General features: G+C 38.3%; 1 protein-coding gene across 1 annotated transcript in view; it reads left to right on the plus strand.

Moving 5' to 3' along the window:
- The first annotated feature begins 8,588 nt into the window (after positions 1 to 8,588).
- Positions 8,589 to 19,753, plus strand: part of COL9A1 (collagen type IX alpha 1 chain) — a 90,225-nt gene continuing 79,060 nt past the window's right edge. Inside the window, exons 1-5 of the mRNA XM_027093211.1 lie at positions 8,589 to 8,701; positions 9,173 to 9,246; positions 10,426 to 10,503; positions 10,639 to 10,771; positions 16,655 to 17,051. Of these exons, the coding sequence (XP_026949012.1) occupies positions 8,688 to 8,701; positions 9,173 to 9,246; positions 10,426 to 10,503; positions 10,639 to 10,771; positions 16,655 to 17,051 (696 nt within the window). The 5' untranslated portion in view covers positions 8,589 to 8,687. The remainder of the gene's footprint in view (positions 8,702 to 9,172; positions 9,247 to 10,425; positions 10,504 to 10,638; positions 10,772 to 16,654; positions 17,052 to 19,753) is intronic.

A 19,753-nucleotide genomic window follows, 5' to 3' on the forward strand; every position in this document is an offset into this window, starting at 1 on the left:
ATGAAGCCCCCAAATGCCTGGGTTTGAAAAACAATGGGGATTATGTCCAGGAAAACCATAGTACTGTAGGGGAAGAAGGGCTCCTGCGCAGACTCAGTCACCCTGGGATCCAGAGTGGAAAACACCAGTTTGAAAACTGCCTGGACCATATGTGAGGGAGACACACTTACTAATCTTAAGGCATGAGCTGGAGAGGCAGGGACCTGCTGGGACTCTCCCTGGGAAAAACACACAGGTGAGTAACATCCTGTGATCTTATTCTACCTTACTAACGCCAATGCTGGTGGGAGCCACTTTGTAACTCTCCCTCTAATGTGCTAGTGCTGAGAAGTGCACCCTGCTGAGACCCCCACCCATCCCCATGCCACAGCTGCATGTCACAGCTGAACTAGATGACAGCATCCCCCATACCCATGCCACAGTAAGTGGGCATGCCCAGACCACACCAGGGACGCCCCTTGAGCACCCAGCTCTGGTGGCCAGGGGAGACTGTGCTTCTGGGCCCCATGGGACATCTCCTACCCAGGCCTTCAAGATTGGGAGAAGTAGCTGATTTGCCTAATATATAAAAACAAGCACAGAGAGTCAGGCAAAATGAGGAGACAGAGGAATAAGTTTTGAATGAAAGAACAAGACAAAACCTCAGAAAAAGATCTTAATAACATAGAGATCAGCAATCCACCTGATAAAGAGTTCAAAGTATTGGTCATAGGGATACTCACTGAACTTGGGAGAAGAATCGATGATCATAGTGAGAATTTCAACAAAGAGACAGAAAATATAAGAAAGTACCAAACAGCAGTTACAGAACAGAAGAATACAAAAACTGAACTGAAAAATACACTAGAGAGATTCAATAGCAGACTGAATAAAGCAGAAGAATGGACCAGTGAGCTGCAAGACAAAGTAATGGAACTCACTTAGAGCAGCAAAAAGAATTTTAAAAAGTAAAGATACCTTAAGGGAACTTTGGGACAACATCAAGCAGAAATAGCATTCACATTTTAGTGGTTCCAAGTGGAAAAGAGAAAGAGGGCCATAAAACTTCCTTCAAGAAAAAATGGCTGAAAACCTCCCTAATCTTGGGAAGGAACCAGACATCAAGGTCCAGGAACCCAGAGACTTCCAGACAAGTTGAACCCACAGAGATCCACACTAAGACACATTATAATGAAAATGATATAAGTTAAAGAGAGAATCTTAAAAGCAGCAAAGGAAAAATACCTTGTTATGTACAAGGGAAATCCCATAAGACTACTATCAGCAGATTTTTCAGCAGAAATTTTGAAGGCCAAAATGGAGTGGCATGACATATTCCAAGTGTCCAAAGGAAAAAAACCTTTAAAAAAGAATTCTCTACCTGGCAAGTTATCATTCAGAATTAAAGGAGAGATTAAAATTTTCCAGATAAGCAAAAGCTAAAGAAGTTCATCACCACTAAACCAGTCTTATGAAAAATGTTAAAGGGACTTCTTTGATCTAAAAAGAAACAGCACTAATTAATAACAAAGAAACATACCAAAGTAAAAATTTCACTAGAAAAAGTAGTTTTATAGTAAAGGTAATGGATCAATCACTTATAAAGCAAGTATGAAGGTTAAGAGACAAAAGTAGTAAAATAAACTGAAACTCCTTAGCTAAGGATGCATTAAATGAAAACATATAAAAGGTGATGTCAAAAATATAAAACGTGGTGGGGGAAGTAAAAACATAAAATTATGGAATGTGTTCGAATTTAAGTTGTTATCAACTTAGACCATTATATGCATAGAATATTATAGATGAACCCCACTGTAACAACAAATCAAAAACGTATAGTAAATACACACACAAAAAATGAGAAATGAACCTAAACATTACCCTAAAAAAGTCATCAAACCCCAAGGGAAGAAAGAAAAAGAAGAAAGGAACAGAGAACTACAAAAATGGCCAGAAAAAATTAACAAGATGGCAGTAAATACATACCTATCAATAATTACTTAAAATGTAAATGGACTAAATTCTCCAATCAAAAAACATAAAGTGGCTAAATGGGTAAAAACCAAGGCCCATTTATATGTTGCCTATGACAGACTCACTTCAAAAGTAAGGACACACTCACTGAAAGTGAAGAGATGGACAAAGATATTCCATGACAATGGAAAGGGAAAAAAAAGCTGACATAGATATATTCATATCAGACAAAATAGACTTTAAAACAAAGACTGTAATAAAAGACAAAGGAGGGCATTACATATTGATAAAGGGGCAATTCAGCAAGAAGATATAACACTTATTCATATATATGCACCCAACATAGGAACACCAAAATATATAAAATGAAAATTAATGAACCTAAAGGAAGAAATTGAAAGCACTACAATAATACTAGGGGACTTTAACACCCCACTTACATCAATGAATAGAGATCACCTAGACAGAAAATCAATGAGGAAACTTTTGCCTTAAACAACACATTAAATCAGATGGACTTAATAGATATACACAGAACATTCCATCCCAAAGCAGCAGAATACACATTCTTGTCAAGTACATACGGACCATTTTCCAGGACAGATCACATGTTAAGTCACAAAAGAAGTCTCAATAAATTCAAGAAAATTGATCAAGCATCTCTTCTGACCACTATGGTATAAAACTAGAAATCAATTACAAGAAGAAAACTGGGGAAAAAATGTGGAGATTAAACATGTTACTGAATAACCAATGGGTCATTGGAGAAATTAAAAAATATGTAAAGGAAAATGAAAACAGAAATACGACATACCAAAATCTATGGGATGCAGCATAAGTGGTTCTAAGACGGAAGTTCATAGCAATGCAGCCCTATCTCAGGAAACAAGAAAAGATCTCATATAAACAATCTAACTTTACACTTAAAGGATCTAGAAAAAGAGCAAATGAAGCCCAAAGTTAGTGGAAGGAAAGAAATAATAAAGATCACAGCAGAAGTACATGAAATAGAGACTAAAAAGACAGTAGAAAAGGTCAATAAAGCTAAAAGCTGGTTCTTTGAGATGATAAACAAAATTGGTAAACCTTTAGCTAGACAAATTAATAAAAACAAGAGACTCCTCAAATAAAATCAGAAGGGAAAGATGAGAAGTTACAACTGATACCACAGAAATAGAAAGGAACATAAGAGACTACTATAAACAATTATAAGACAACAAATTGGACAATCTAGAAGAAATGGATAAATTCCTAGAAATGTACAATCTGCCAAGATTGCATCATGAAGAAAAAGAAATTGGAATAAACTTATTACTAAGTAAGTACATTGAATCAGTAATCAAAAATCTTCCAGTAAACCAAAGTCCAGGACCAAATGTCTTCACTGGTGAATTCTACCAAACATTCAAAGAAGACTTGATACCTATCCTTCTCAAATTCTTCCAAAAAATTGAAGAGGAGCGAATGCTTCCAAACTCATCTTATGAGGTCAGCATTACCCTGATACCAAAACCAGACAAGGATACCACAAAAAAAGAAAATTACAGGCTAATATCCTTGATGAATATAGATGTACATATTGTCGACAAAATATTAGCAAGTCAAATTCAACAATACACTAAAATGATCACACATCATGATCAAGTGGAATGCAAAGATGGTTCAACATTTGCAAATCAGTCAACATGACATACCATATTAACAAAGCAAGGGATAAAAATCGTACTATCATCTCAGTAGATGCAGAAAAAAACATTTGTCAAAATCCTACATCCATTTATGATAAAAACTCTCAACAAGGTGGGTATGGAGGGAAAAAAAGTGGGTATAGAGGGAACATACCTCAACATATAATAAAGGCTATATATTACAAACCCACAGCTAACATGCTCAACGGTGAAAGCTGAAAGCTTTTCCACTAAGATCAGGAACAAGACAAGGGTACATACTCTTGCCACTTTTATTTAACATAGTATCAGAAGCCTTATTTAGGCAAACAAAGACCTAACTGGAAAGAAACAAGTAAAACCATCACTGTTTGCAGATGACATGATACTATATATAGAAAATCCTAAATACTGCACTGAAAAACTGTTAGAACTAATAAATGAAGTCAGTAAAGTTGCAGGACACAAAATCAATATACAGAAATCTGTGGAGTTTCTATACACTAATAACAAAGTATCAGAAAAAGAAATCAAGAAAGTAATTCCATTTACAGTTCAATCAAAAACAAACAAAAAATACCTAGGGAGAAATTTAACCAGGGAGGTGAAAGACCTATACACTGAAAACTATAAGTCTCTGATGAAAGAAATTGAAGAAGACACAAATAAATGGAACTATATTTCATGCCCATGAGTTGGAAGAATTAATATTGTGAAAATATCCCTACTACCCAAAGCAATCTACAAAGTCAATGCAATCCCCATTAAGATTCCAATGGCATTTTTCACAGGACTAGAACAAATAATTATAAAATTTGTACGGAGCCGCAAAAGATCCCCCAAAGCCAAAGCAGTCTTGAGAATAAGAATAAAATTGGCGTTATCATGCTCCTTGATTTTAGATTTTACTACATAGCTATAGTAATCAAAGAGTATGATATTGGCATTAACTCTATGGACACATATATGTACAGTTAATTTATGACAGAGGATCCAGGGACATAAAATGGAGAAAGGACAGTCTTTTAAGTAAATGGTGTTGAGAAAACTGGACAACAACATGCGAAGAATGAGACTGGACCCCTGTCCTAAACCACACACAAAAATTACCTCAAAATGGATTAAAGATTTGAATGTAAGACCTGAAGCCATAAAATTCCCAGAAGAAGACACAGGTGGTAAGCTCCTTGACATCAGACTTAGTGATGTTTTTGTGGATCTGACTCCAAAAGCAAGGGAAACAAAAGCAAAAGTAAACAAATGGGATTATGTCAAACAAAAAAGCTTCTGCACAGTGAAGGAGTCCATCATCAAAATTAAAAGGTAACTTACTGAATGGAAGAAGATATTTGCAAATCAAATATCTGATAAGGACCTAATATACAAAATATATCAGGATCTCATAGAACTCAACAATAAAAACCCAAACAACCTGATTAAAAAATAGGCAGAGGTTCTGAAGAGATGTTTTTCAAAGAATACATACAAATGGCCAACAGACACATGAACAGATATTCAACATCACTAATTATTAGGGAGATGCATATCAAAACCACGATGAAATATCACCTCGCACCTGTTAGAATGGCTGTTCTCAAAGACAAGAAGTAACAAGTGTTGGCAAGGATGTGGGGACACGGGAACCCCCAATACTGTTGGTGGGACTATAAATTGGTGGAGCCACTAATTCAAAAATATATATGTACCCTTATGTTTGTTGCAGCATTATTTACAATAGTCAAGATTTGAAAATAACCCATGTCCATCAATGGATGGATGGATAAAGAAGATGTGATATATATATATATATTCCATTGTATATATATATATATATATATAGACACACACACACACAGAGAAGGAAAAAGACAAATACTGTACAATTTCACTCATATGTAGACTCTAAAACAAACAAAGAAACAAACAAATGAACAAAGAAAACAGAACAAAAACGAACTCGTAGATACAGAGACTAAATTAGTGATTACCAACGGGGTAGGGGGTTCGGGGGTCAGCCAAATGGGTGAAGGATCAGTTGTGTGGTGACGGATGGTAACTAGACCTTCATTGTTGATCATTTTGTAGTGTATACAGATGCCAAATTATAAAGCTGTGCACCTGAAACATCTATAACGTTACATGCCGATTTTACTTCAATTAAAAAAAGAAAAGGTTTTTTAAATGAAAAATTTCCCAGTGTTCCTGGACTGAGTTCATACTTGTATTCAGTGATGCTGCAGCCTCTTTCACTCGCTATCTTGCAGTCATTTTTATATTGGATTCCCCACTGGGCCATGGGCTTCTTCAGGGCAAGGTTGTGTTTATTCATCCTTTTGTCTCTTCAACTCCTAGCCCTTGGTAGCAGTGGCATATACTCGGGATACATAGTGATTCAAGAAGTGTTTGTTGAATGACTGAGTAAACTGAGTGAAAGAAAGCAGATGATCAAGGCATATGATTATTTTTGGTGATGTTCCCTGATTTAAACTGTAAATAAATAAAATTCTGGGTTTATAGAAGGGAAAATATTAGTATATATGTATGTTGTGTAGAGGACAGTGTGTCTGGGTGGGGAGGGAGTAAAGAAGGGTAAAAACACAGTTACTCTGTATCAAATACTTTCATTTACAAAATGGATCATTTAAAATATCAAGCTGTCAGTGCATTTACAGTCTGATATGATTGACCAGATTTCATTTCCACATGGTTTTTCAGGATCAGAACTGTTAAGTAAGGTGAGGGAACAGAGTTAATGGTAAAAAATCTTGTGTGCCTATGATTTTAGGATGCAACCTGACCCAGACAGGAATAGCTTGGGGTTTGCACTGTTCCCTGTGAGACTCTAATGTCATATTAGGCAATATGATTAAGAGAAAATGGGGGTGGGGGGAGGAGAAAAACTGTCCTAAATATGTGTGTGAGATAAAAATATCTTGTTTTCTCTGGATTTACATTCTTCCTTAATAGAGTTGTTGCTTCCTCTTTACCACCTTAAATAAAACTGCCAAGCTGGAAAGAAGCCCAACTACTTATAAACAAACCCATTTTCTTCTCTATTCTTTTATCTTTTATTAAAGTCTCTCCCTCACTTGTCTTCAGATCCTAGCTGGAGAGGATTCTTCAAAGTGGGAGGGGGGGAAGGCGAAAGCAGAGGTGAGATCTCTAAAACACTTAACAAAAGGATTTCTCGAACACTTAATTCCATGGGGAAATCTGCCTCTTCTTTCCCAGAGTATTAATATTAGAGGATCTGTATTGCAAATAGAGAACTTCAGTGGAGAGGGTCCCTTTGGAAAAGGCCCTTTTCCCTGTGGAGCTAGGGCTGGCTTACCCTGTGAGATTTCAGGATGTCAGGAGGTCCCCAGCTGCACAATTTCTCCTCTGATGTCCTACCAGTAGAGGGTCAGTTCTTTGAGCTAATAAATGGCTCCATTTATGTAAGATAAGCTCTGGCTGACTTATAAGAATAAGCTAAGACCCTCTGTAATTCTGTGACTCAGCCAGAATGGCTGCCCTAGGAAACTGCAACTTTGATAGATGAAAGAAGAACAACAGAGCCGTGTGGAAAGCCCCAGACAACGTGAGGAAATGGATGTCCCAACGCTGGGGGGAGACAGGGGTCCAACAGATAGGTCATGAACAGAAAAGCGATGGGGCGCAAATGGACAGTGGAGTTTGCCTAGCTCCCAACTTGTCAGGCCAAACCCTCCAGCGAGCTGAGAGAGGCAGAAGAGGAAAGGATTTTTTGGGGGGGGGCACCAAACAAAACATAAGAAGCAACACTGCTTATTTTGCAGTGAAATAGAAAGTTTAATTAACTTAAAAATTAAAGAAACGTCAAGGAGGCAAAGCAACTTCATGCTAGATACCATGGACTTATTAGGATCATTGGACGCTCCGACCCTGAAAGTCCTTGATTTTGGGCTCGACCGTCCTGAGTGGGTGGCACGGGGGCTTGCTCAGGTTCTGGGAGAGGGTGGGTGTGTGTGACACGGGGCTGATACAAATCTCTTTCTCCAGGTCTGTGCTCCTTGTAACTGGAACTCAACTTGTTTTTAGAGCATAATATGTTGCTGACTTCCGAGGATATTCTGCTCAGCTCTGGTGCTGTAACTATAGAGTTTAAGAAGAAATAAGACCTGGGCTTGATGTTCCATTTTATCAAGATTTCCAGCCATCAAGTACAGAGAGCTTGCAGTGTACTGAGTAAATTAGCTGTGCAACTTTGAAGTTACAAGTTACTTCATTTTCTGTGCCCCAGTTGTCTCATTTCTAGAATAGAGATAATTTTAGTCTTACCTTATAGTGCAATGAGAATTAAATGTTATCAGGCGTCAAGTACTTTCAATAGAGCGGCACACATGGTGAAATGTTAGCTACAATGACAGTGATTATGGGGAATAATGATGGTTTTCAAAAGCCAGGTGTGAGGCTCTTCTATTTTGTTTAATTCTTTAACAATTGTTTGAGGTAACTATGTTCAACTTGTATTGCAGTTAAGGCAACTAAGTTACAGGCAGATTAACTACTTTGCCTGGGGCCAACAGCTGAAGAGCTTCAGAACAAACCGGGATTCAAACCTAGGTTGGCTGGGCACCAGGGCCCCTGTGAATTCCCACATCCCTGCCTTCCAGGGAGCCCCTCTTTACCCAAGTCCTCCAAAAGCTTGCAGTGTATTCCTAGAGCAGTTCTCAAAGCTTCCACTGTATTTCCATAGCAGCTTGTCTGGATTTTTTCTGGTGAATTTCTCCACATCCTGATTTTTTTTTCTTTTCAGCAAACGTTCCCTTGCTAATCCCTCCTTCAGTGTAACCTTGTTAGCTTTGGGGACACACCCCTGGCTAGGCCTGGCCTTACAGGGCGGCCTCTTCCCACCCCTTCCCTCTGCTTTGGCTTAAAGTGTCACCAGATGCCTCTGGTTCACTCCCTTTGCTTTAAGCCCTCACAGGGGCAGGAGGGACCAAGGCCGGCCTGGGGTGGCACTGAAGGGGTCTCGGGGGGGCACTGACTCCCCACAACCCCTTCTTCATTGGGACTGTTGGCAACAAAGGAAAACCAGTCGGGAAAATGAAGAACTTCTGGTAAGACCTTGACGCAGAAAAGAGTCGTGGGGAGACTGGGCTGGGGATCCTTGGAACCCAAGGTCTGTGTTTTTGCAGTGGTGGTAGGAGGGGAGAGGGGAGAGCAGAGAGACAGAGAGATAGATGACGGAGTGAGACAGAAAAGAGCAAAAATGAGAGACAGGAGAGAGCCAGAGAAAGAGGGAGAAAGAGACAGCCACCCGAATGGAGATGCAGAAAAAGGAAGATAAACGAAAGCAGAGACAAGGATATGGGTGTAGAAAGAGTGAGACAGGTAGGTATGGAGAAAGCAAGACAGAAATGTGAGAACTCATTAAATCTCTTCATCGGATTTAATAAAGAAAATAGAAGAAGTAAACTAGACTGAGGGCCGGTCACCTGCATTCATCAGGTGAGCTGTATCTAAAACAGTGAAGCAGTCCCCATGTGGAAGGACTCCTGTTTGAGTCATTTTTCTTCTCTTCTCTTCAGGAAAATCCCATTTCTCTTCTTTGTATGCAGCTTTGTGGGACCTTGGGCATCCGCAACTGTCAAGCGCCGCCCAAGTAAGGGCCACAGTTTCTAGATTTCACAATGTTACTCGTTCTGGAAAGGATCAAGCAGGGCTGTGGCTGCGTGAGGCATCCAGGACCCTTCACACCCTCCTTCTTCAACCCTGCCTTGGCCGTGGGTGTGCTCTATAGCTTGTTTTCCGTGGTCAGTGTTGCACATGGAAAAGTCCTGGCTGTGATCACAGCTGGGCAGGAGACCTAATCTGTGGGCTGCAGTGCCTCACCCAGCGCCTCCCTGGTTCAGATGGTGATTGGTAATGATGGATGGAAGCCAATAATCTGGGGTCAGGGGGCATATAAAGAGTATGTTTGATGTACTGAAATGGCCAGGCCAAAGCTGTGTAACTGGAAAATGCTTTTTCTGAAATCTAGGACGTGTCTGTCACCAGGTGAGGACCAGCAGGGCACCGGGGTTGGACAGTTACAAGAAGCCTTCTGTGTTGTTGAAAAAACTGTCCCCCCCTACAACCTTTCACTTGAGTAAGGAGCACCCAATTTCATTCTAGGATTTCTCATCCTTCTTGTGATTGAGGGTTTAATTCTCACAATTCTTTTGTCTTGTCACTCTTCCTTATTCTAAGATGCTGGTCATAGTCTAGTTGGAACGCTTATTTGATCTCTTAGAATAAATTTATGAAATTAAGTGCATCCTCTATATTTTGTTTAGGGTTAATGAATCCTAAGACATCCTCAACTCCTTTCTCAACTTGACAAAGATTCTTAAGAACTTCACTTTTCAGAAGTCCCATTGAACTGGCTCTCTGGCTCCTCTCAGAATTTCTAAAATTTGTGGTGTTAAAGGAATATCTTCTAGCCCAAACCACCAGAAGTTTTCCAAACAGTCTTCTGACACTGTGCCATTCAGAACATCATGCAGCTCTTGTTCCAAAAAGAACAAATTCTGAACTTCCCCAAAGGGAACATTTTCCCAACACAAATTATTAAAACAACTTTGTGCCTTGCCTCACTTCCAGGATGGGTTGAAGATGAATAAATTATAATCATAGAGTCATAGAGTTAAAGCCAAACACACTACTTGTAAGTAAATATAGCATAGTTTAGTATGTTTTGTATAACTTTGTACTTTAAACAGTTGCCCAGCTCATTATTATTGATATATCCCCATGATCCCTGTAGGGGTTGAGGTAGGATGACATGTTATCTCTTTTGCAGGGTTCCCTGTTAATTCAAATGCTAATGGTGAAAATGAACTCTGTCCAAAGGTCAGGATTGGACAAGATGATTTACCAGGTGAGTATCAGTGTATCATATTGACAATGCATGTTTTCTATAAACCTACCTGATACATGTTTTATTTGGGAAAGTTGTGGAAAGGAATGAAACCAATCTCATTTTAGACTTTTATTTCATGTTCTCTTTCTGTAGGGTTTGACCTGATTTCTCAGTTCCAGATAGATAAAGCCGCATCTAGAAAAGCTATCCAGAGGGTAGTGGGGTCCACTGCATTACAAGTGGCTTACAAACTGGGAAAGAAGGTAGACTTCAGGATTCCAACCAGGTAACGTAAAAAAATACTTGATCTAATTATCTGCCTCAAGCGCAACTTAAAAAATGAAAATCTAATCAGTCTTGAGAGTCATCTCCTGTTCAGTGTTTATTGGATCATGATTTTATTTAAAGATGAAGGAATTTATTTACCTACCTATCTTTAGTACCTGAATATGTGAATGCTCTTCATGTTTTCAGTACGTAATTTACTTTCCATTCCAGGAAAAAAGGATCACTGAGGCTATTATACATTGATTCAGGACATGTTCTTATTACTTTGCTCTCTGTTTTTCTAAAATTTGTCTGGTTTTGCCTGAAAGGACCCTCTGTGAAAAGTGCCAGAGGTTAAGCATAAAAATTTTTTAAGCATCTTTATTGGAGTATAATTGCTTTAGAATGGTGTGTTAGTTTCTGCTTTATAACAAAGTGAATCAGTTATACATATACATATACATATATCCCCATAACTCCTCGCTCTTGCAGCTCCCCATAAATTTAACTAGAAACCGCTGAGCGGTTAGAAGGCTCACGATGGCGCTGTTCAAGCATCCTGGTGCTGAAATAGAGCCACACATCTAGTGCTTGGCTCCTGGCAGGAACCAAACAAAAGCAAAACTAGAATAATGATAACAGAAACAATGGTAGTGATAATACTTTAAAAATCCTGCATCTCCTTCTCTGGAACTAAGCCTTTTCTTCTTTAAATTATTATAACTGAGGTGGTTTAGTGCATGTGTAAGTTTTGAATCATGCCATTGTTAGGAATGAGCTTCAGTTTTGTATCACCTAAAAACCTTAAATGTAATGATGATGATGATAATTGACTGTTTTAGGGCACTGTAAAAAATGTAACTAAGATTCCTTTGGTATATGAATGAGAAAATTAGGGCTTTGATAGAAATTAAGATGTAAAGGTAAAGAATGATTTATAAGAGCACTAAAAGGATATCATGAGATTCTAAATGTTTATAATAATGAACATTTTGTTAAAATTAGAATATTCTGATATAGTGCCAGATTGCAGATAGAAATTCATGTTTTGAACATACTATATTTTATAAAACAAAATAGTGTACTGTATAAGCTCTTTTTATAGATTTACTAATTAACATCTTCATTACAATTTTATGGTGGGGACATTATTATCCACATTTCATGGAGGAGAAAACCGAGGCCAGAAAGTTTGTTACTTGCATAAGGCCACAGGGTTAGGAGGGGCTGGGGGGATTGAAACCCAGGGAGAATCATTTCAGAAGCTGAGCTTCTAACCACTATCCCATACTGACCCTGGAAACCAGTCCCATTTGGAAAGATTAAAGGCATGATAGCAGCCATTGGCTTTTTTCTTATATTGTCTTTTCATGTGCTAGATGTGTTCTTAAATAAGCTTTAGAATACTTTGGTTTTTCTTTCTTCAATAAAATAACTAAACATGACACGAGACCCTCAATGTTGACCTTTCTTCTCTATAATTTAAGGTACAATCTGGACTGTCATTAACTCTAAGTTCAGAGGTCGATAAACTTGAGGCCATGGAGCCTTCCTACCTCCTGCTTATCTTTGCTGTTGTTTTTCTCTAAGTGCCTAGAGTGATCACGAAATATTTTCCACAGGTGAAAACGTCCCAGGACATTTTTACCAATGTCCCGTATTTTCTGTCTCCTTGACTCCTTGCTCCCACAAGGACTAAAGGCTCTTGCTTTACTGGCAAGGTTTATTAAGATATGAAGAAAGAAGGAGGAAGGAATAGAAGAAGAGAGTAGCAGAAAGAAATAAAAAAGGAAGGAGGAGAGCCAGAGGGCTGAGATAGGTGGAGTCCCTTGGGCAAGTTGCTTAGACGGTCTTTGATTCTGTTCCCTCAGTTTAAAACTAGGAATGATAATAATGATGCCATTGGGTTGCCATGAAGAGAAAACGTTAGTACACGGAGATGACGAATAGAGCCTGGTACACGGGTATTGGTGAAATGTTTATTGTAAGTGGTGGAGAGCAGTAGAAGAGAGAGGTGCATATGGGGGTGGTTTCACCTTAGTGGATTCTTTCTTTGCGAGCTGCCCTCCAAGTCCTATTCACTCAAGAAAGGCAGGGACCTGAACTGCTCTCAAACCATGCATGCAGTAGACTGTCTTGGTTTTTAAGGGAATCTGTGCAGGAGAATATAGGCTCCGAAGGAGTGAAAGAAACTATTAGCACGATCTTTTTGGGAGGGAGAGTATGGCATATGGAGCTAATGTGATAGAGTCACGATTCATCCTTATTTATGTTTCAATGTTTTAGAAATATTAGGAGCCACATAATTTTGGTGCTTTTTATTCTTTTTTTTAGGCATAAGAGTGTCACAATCTCAACTTGTACTTCAAATATATTACATTTGTTTGCAGTAACAGTCCGTAGCTTTTCTTTGGGTTAAGGTCCTAAACAAATGTTCCAAGGTTCAAAGATTTCTTATGTTTTATTCAAACCCTATGGTTCTCCTTTTAAGGTATACTGTGCAGATTGTAACATAATGAAGTAAATCATTTATAGATTCAGCTTCTTTTAAATTATGTATCCTGTCAAGTTTACTTATCGATGTGTAGAGCATAGTTGCCAGAAAAGAATCTCAGTTGTTCAAAAAAGAAAATGAGACTGACTGTTCTATAACTTAAACTTTTTTTTTTTTTTTTTTTTTGTGGTACGTGGGCCTCGCACTGCTGTGGCCTCTCCTGTTGCGGAGCACAGGCTCCGGACGCGCAGGCTCAGCAGCCATGGTTCACGGGCCCAGCCGCTCCGCGGCATGTGGGATCTTCCCGGACCAGGGCATGAACCCGTGTCCCCTGCATCGGCAGGCGGGCTCTCAACCACTGCGCCACCAGGGAAGCCCTATAACTTAAACTTATGAGGACTTTTAAATGGCCTTAGGTGTACACAAATAAACACACACATACATATATTTTATTAACTTGAACACTAAAAGGAATTTTCTCTTCTCACCATGTTTTTCCTCTTACCATTCTCCTCTTCCCTCTTACTGCATTAACCTAGTTCGAAAGAGTAATAGCATGATAATCCTGATGACATTTGTGTAGACACACAAACACACATATTATACTCATATATATGGAGAAAGAGAGATGGCCGCTCTTGACTTAGCCATGTGTTTATCATGAATTATTCTTCCAGCAACCTCAACCACCTCCCATTTTTAAAAAGTTTTTGGCATTACGTGACCAAGTCAGAAGTAAATGAAGACGTTTTGTCATATCTTACCTTCAACATAATCACTTTGTTCACTTAGCAGCAGAGATTGGATGAAGCACAAATTGGGAGAGATCCCTCTGTTAACCTCATAATGTCTTTGCAAAGGAGTCATGAGAAATTACTGTGACTTCTAGTATCAAAACACCTAGACTTGTTTTTCCTAGAGACTGATGAAATTCTGCAGGCTTGCTCAGTACATCTTTAAACAAATATATAGGTGACACAGATAAGTTTCTTATGTTTTGATATTTTTTACACAGATATGTTTTTAAAAGCCTAGAAAATTAATGCTTTAAGGTAGAGAAGATAAAATATTAGGATTATCTTCCTTCTTGGAAAAACTCACACCTCAACAATAACTATCTTGGGCTCCCCCTAAAACTCTTTAAGTATCTAGTTAAATTCAGGTCATTGGTTGGAAAGAATAATAAAAAAAAATTATAATTTAAATGGAGACCTGCCAAATTTCACCATTGAATAAGACTTTTAAGTTACCTCCTAGCTCCAAATTAATCAAGGTTGTTTAAATGAGATGTATAAACTTCCATAAGGTTTTACAATTACACAGTAGGCAATATCTTTTTTTCACTGTTTACAATTACTATTTTATTGAACATTTACATTATTTCCAACTTTCTGTCATTACAAATGATGCAATACATGTTTCGTAAATAAAACTGTTTCACCATTTTGTGATTACTTTCTTAAGTTTCCAAAATGAAAAGTATTGGATCAAAGGGCATGAATATTTTAAGGATGTGTGTATGGATCTAGTATTATCAATACTAACATATCAATATTAATTTAAAGTAGGCAATGTCTTACACTGTCATTAGTGAACCTTAGTTTCTTCTCTAGAAGATTCTGGAATGGGTGTAATCTGAGAAATCTAAAGTCAAAATGACAAACAGAATCTATATTGAAAACAAATATCAAAATAGATATGTTAGACATCCTTTTTCTGGGAAGATAGGATAGTAAATAGTTCTTGCATACGTTTTTTTCTTCTTTAGTTCCAAACTGAATCTTCTAAAATGTACATATTTAAACCTCCTGTACACTTGACAGACGTAAAATATATTTAGCAAATTGAAAGCTTTGCAATAAGAATAATAAACATCGCCAGTAATCAATTAAAAATATGAACTGAAAATTGAATTCACCCAGTGTTATAAATAAAAACTAAAGTCATCTTAGAAAATAATGGCTAAAGAAGTACTTGGATGATAAAAGAATACTCAGATGAAGCTTTCACATTTTTGTTATTTTTATAAAACTAACAAAGCAATGACATTTGTTGACATAGTTGACAGCTAGCTGTGACAGTTAAACATTTGGGGCTGAGGAAAGTTTTGGTTGAGAACTTTTCGACCCCAGCAATATATTTTAAAGTAACGGGCAGAGTGCATATGCTAATACAATGATTTTTGATGTTATTCATATTAGGTTGTAACAAATTAAACCAGTATCCACTTAGCTGTTTCTTCTTGCCTTTTCTTCTTTACACAAGAAGAGGGCCGTAAAACAGGAGTTTGACCTGAAGGAAGGTTATTTAGGACTTTGGATCCTGGTCCGTAATTGTCCAAACAAAATTAATTGGCATCTAGTTTTCCTAGGATTTCTCCTTTGCTTAGGAAATTTTCTATGCTTATAAGGAGGAAGGTAGAAGGAAACAACCTTCAAGCCCCTGAAGGTAAAGATGTAACGGTGATGTTTACATTTACTATGTCCTGATTTTTTAAAGTTTGGTCTTCAGCTTTTAGCCACTTGGCTTCAACAGAAGACCCAGGTAGCTGGTGCAGCTCCAGATGGCTACCTCACAGAGATGGGGGATGCAGGAGGAACAATGAAGTCTTATGCAGCCATTTAGAGCAGTAAAGGAAGTTGACATGATACAGATTTAACTGGCAGATTGAGGAACAACTGGGTTGGAGTAGAGAATTAATAACTGGTCACCTTTCCCTTGTCACGTGTCCAGTGACAAGCAACCAGCTGCTACTTTAACACACTGAAGTCCTTGGAAAAGACAGACACGCTCAGCGTGAAGGGGCTTCTCACGTCTGCAAGTGACCGATTCTCAAAGTACTTATGAGTCTAGGTTATACTTGGGGAGGGGAAAATCCAAGCAATTATGGAAATAACAAAAAATCCTAACGTATTACGTTAAAATAAAATTTCAAGAACCCGCTTTAATTAAAGGGTGTCCTAAACTGGTAGAGCTGCTTTGGATTCCAAATGATCTCTTCTCTCATTTGTGGAAGAATGTTGCCCAGAACTTTGCAAGAATGTGTTTTTGGCGGAATGTGTTTTTTGAGGTGGAATTGCTGAATAGTAGCTCTTTAGGTAGCATAAATAGTAATACTGTTGGGATTATGTGACATTTGGGATCACTCCTTAGCTATGAGGGAGGGTTTTTTTAAAATGTGTATTTTAAGATTTTAAGATGTGTATTTTAAGATGAAACATTAATGTACACGAAGGAACTTCAGTGAAGGTCTTTATGAACAGTCATGAAAGAACAACTTGTACATGGTTTTTCACACTGGAGCCTTTCTGTAGGTCTAGAATCTAAAACAGCATAATTAGGAAATATGGTAATATGCTTGGGTACAGAAAACAAGCTTTATATTTACTGTCTTAAAATTTTGCTCAGGCAATTATATCCCAGTGGGCTGCCTGAAGAATACTCCTTTCTAACCACTTTTCGGATGACTGGAAGCACACTTGAAAAGAACTGGAGCGTTTGGCAGATTCAAGATTCCTCGGGGAAGGAGCAAGTTGGCGTGAAGATTAATGGCGAAACAAAATCTGTTGCGTTTTCGTACAAGGGACTGGACGGAAGTCTCCAAACTGTGACCTTTTCGAATTTGCCCTCCTTGTTTGATTCCCAGTGGCATAAGATCATGATTGGCGTGGAAAGGAGCAGTGCGACTCTTTTTGTTGACTGCAACAGGATCGAGTCCTTACCTATAAAGCCAAGAGGCCAGATCGATGTCGATGGCTTTGCTGTGCTGGGAAAACTTGTGGATAATCCTCAAGTTTCTGTTCCGGTAAGTATACAAACGTACACAGTGGGAGATTAAAACAAACCCAGATTGGTGAAAATTAATACCTCAGACATCTTTAAAAATCATTCGAATATCTTAAACAATGGACAGTTATTTATCTTTAAAAGTCATCCAAGCAGTTTTGCAAGATGCCTTCAGTGCATTTTTTGAGCAGAAACACTTGCCAGATGGAATGGGGAATCAGAGCAAGTTGAGTAGATGTTTCCTCATCCTAAGGAGCTTGAGGTCTACTTGGGAGATGCTACATGCCCACCTGGAGCACCCAGAATCCTTTGAGGCAACTTGAAAGAAACCCATACTTGTGTGGTACCTATTGCTTATAAATAACCAATGAGCATATTCAAAGTAAGGTTAAGATGAGTGGTGGATTCAGTTAGTCAAGAATCCCATGCTTCTCAGAAGCAATGAAACCTTGAAATGGAAGGATTTGAATTGGTAAAAAGAGGAGAAAGTATATTCTAGCTGAGAGAAAGAGCATTAAAGGAAAAAGAAGTAAGAGAGTAAGTAGGCACATTCAAAGATCTGGAGCCTGGCTGGTTTGGATGAAATGTGTGTGTGAAAATGTGAGTGAGTGTGTGTGATGGGGGGTGGTGAGGGCAGGTGAGAGGCAAGGTTAGGAGGCTGTATGGTATCTGACCCACAAGAATGAAAATCATGTAGACGGCACAATATTTCTTTATTTAGAAGTAGGTCTCGCATGACATATTATGAAAATAAAGGATTTTAGAGCTCTGTTCGTGATTTTGCTGTAGAGACCCATGGATATAAAGGTAAGGAATTGTATGATGACATAATAATTGTGCCAACTAGTACCATATAGTTCTATCATTTTGAATCGTTAAACTTTCACTGAGCTGTCCTTTAAAGGATATTTCATAATATTGTTACGGGAATTTAAAAACTATATCTTACTGGACAAGTGATCTGTTGGAAAAAACAAAAGAATTTAGAGCTCAATAAATAAACTATTGATTCCCCCCCCACCCCACTTCTGTCTCTCGTACAGAGCTGTTAAATTGTAGTCACAGAACTCATATCATGGAGGGTAGCAGAGGTGACACAATGATTTTGAATGGTTCCTGTGCACTTGTCCAAAGAAAGAAAGGTTATCGGGCATCTCAGTAATGGAATTGTTCAAATAACTTATTTTCAAGGGAAGAAGTGTGACTAGTGTGAAGGATAGTGTGAAATTTCTATATTCTGTGATGGACAGGAAGCATTTTTAACTGCCACGTTACTGCTCTGACTTGTAGGCACTCGAGAAAGTATTCCTCCAAATAGTGAGTTATCACACTCAAGTGGCTGGGTTAGAAAGCCAGTGGGCCATCGTGATGCCATCTTGAAATTTTGTGCAGCAAGACCTTTGCAATGGCATTGGGGTGGCTTTCAGACCACACAACCTCTGCCATGTCTGTGTCACTTCTGGACCATAAGTGAGGGAAGGAGACCTGAGGGTATGTCCTCACTGTGATGGATAGCAGTCAAGTACTTGTATAATTGATTTACTAATTCATTGCTCTTGAAAAACATTTCAAGTCATTATAATTCTGAATTCTGCATGCTAGGATGCTATTAAGTTGACTGATGGCCAGAGCAGTAAAGTCTCAGTATTACTTCATTATATTATAGTCTAGCCGATCATGTTACAGCTGACTGTAGGTTGTCTGCCGAATGTGGTCTTACATCACAGTGGAGACCAGTTGGGACAGTTATCTTCAATTTTATTCTGCCGTGTGCAGGAATGCAACTAAGATGCCGGCAGCTGGTGTTACATTTCACTTTTGTTCCACCAAGGAGCTTTTCAAAGTCAGCACACTGTCCATGTTAAAAGTATTTGGAACAGGCATGAACGATTTTTTTCTTTTGTACTGAATTCTGACTCTACCACGAGGAAACACAAAAGAGACTTGGGTCTAACGTGTCATTAAAGTTCTGTATTTGATGATGTGGTTGGTGGTGGTAACCATAACTAACATAGATCAAGGTTATAGGTCCAAAAATATCCTACTTACGTCCAAGGACAGACTGTGACAATGTCAAACTCAAACTTGTCACCAAAACATATTCCTCAACTTTTACCCTGTATAAGACAAAGAAGTAGAAAACTCTACGTAATTAAATCCCATTTATGCTTTTTTAGCATCTTAATACCCCTAATATACCAATGTAAAAGTTTTAAAAATACTTCTATTCCCATTAACTTACTTTATCCTTTCAACAAGTTCATAAGAGAGCAAACACAGATTGGATTCTCTCTATTTTTCAGTTGAAGACATGGCTTCATGTAGGTTTCTTGGCTTGTAAGAAACAGTGTTAGGCATAAAATTTCTAATCTACCTTATTTTGTGTATGCCAAAAATAGAAACATATGTAATAACCACATATCTTTTCTTATAAAGGATCTCATCATTCTCATTTTGGAAGGTATTTGTGATTTGCATAGATTTTTCAGAATTTACTTTGCAGGACAAAATAAAATAAATTTTTTTAAAAGAAGGGAAACTGTGCAGTATAAAACATGTCCTCAGACATTGGTCCTACTTGTTATTCATTTAGTGAGCTTTTGTTTTTTATTTACTTTTTGGCTACACCGCAGGGCATGCGGGATCTTAGTTCCCCAGCCAGCGATCAAACCCGTGCCCCCTGCATTGGGAGGGCAGAATCTTAACCACCAGACCACCAGG

Source organism: Aethalodelphis obliquidens, unplaced genomic scaffold (assembly GCF_003676395.1).
Source record: "Aethalodelphis obliquidens isolate GAN/ISIS:26980383/991018 unplaced genomic scaffold, ASM367639v1 scaffold3, whole genome shotgun sequence".
NCBI lineage: Eukaryota > Metazoa > Chordata > Mammalia > Artiodactyla > Delphinidae > Aethalodelphis > Aethalodelphis obliquidens.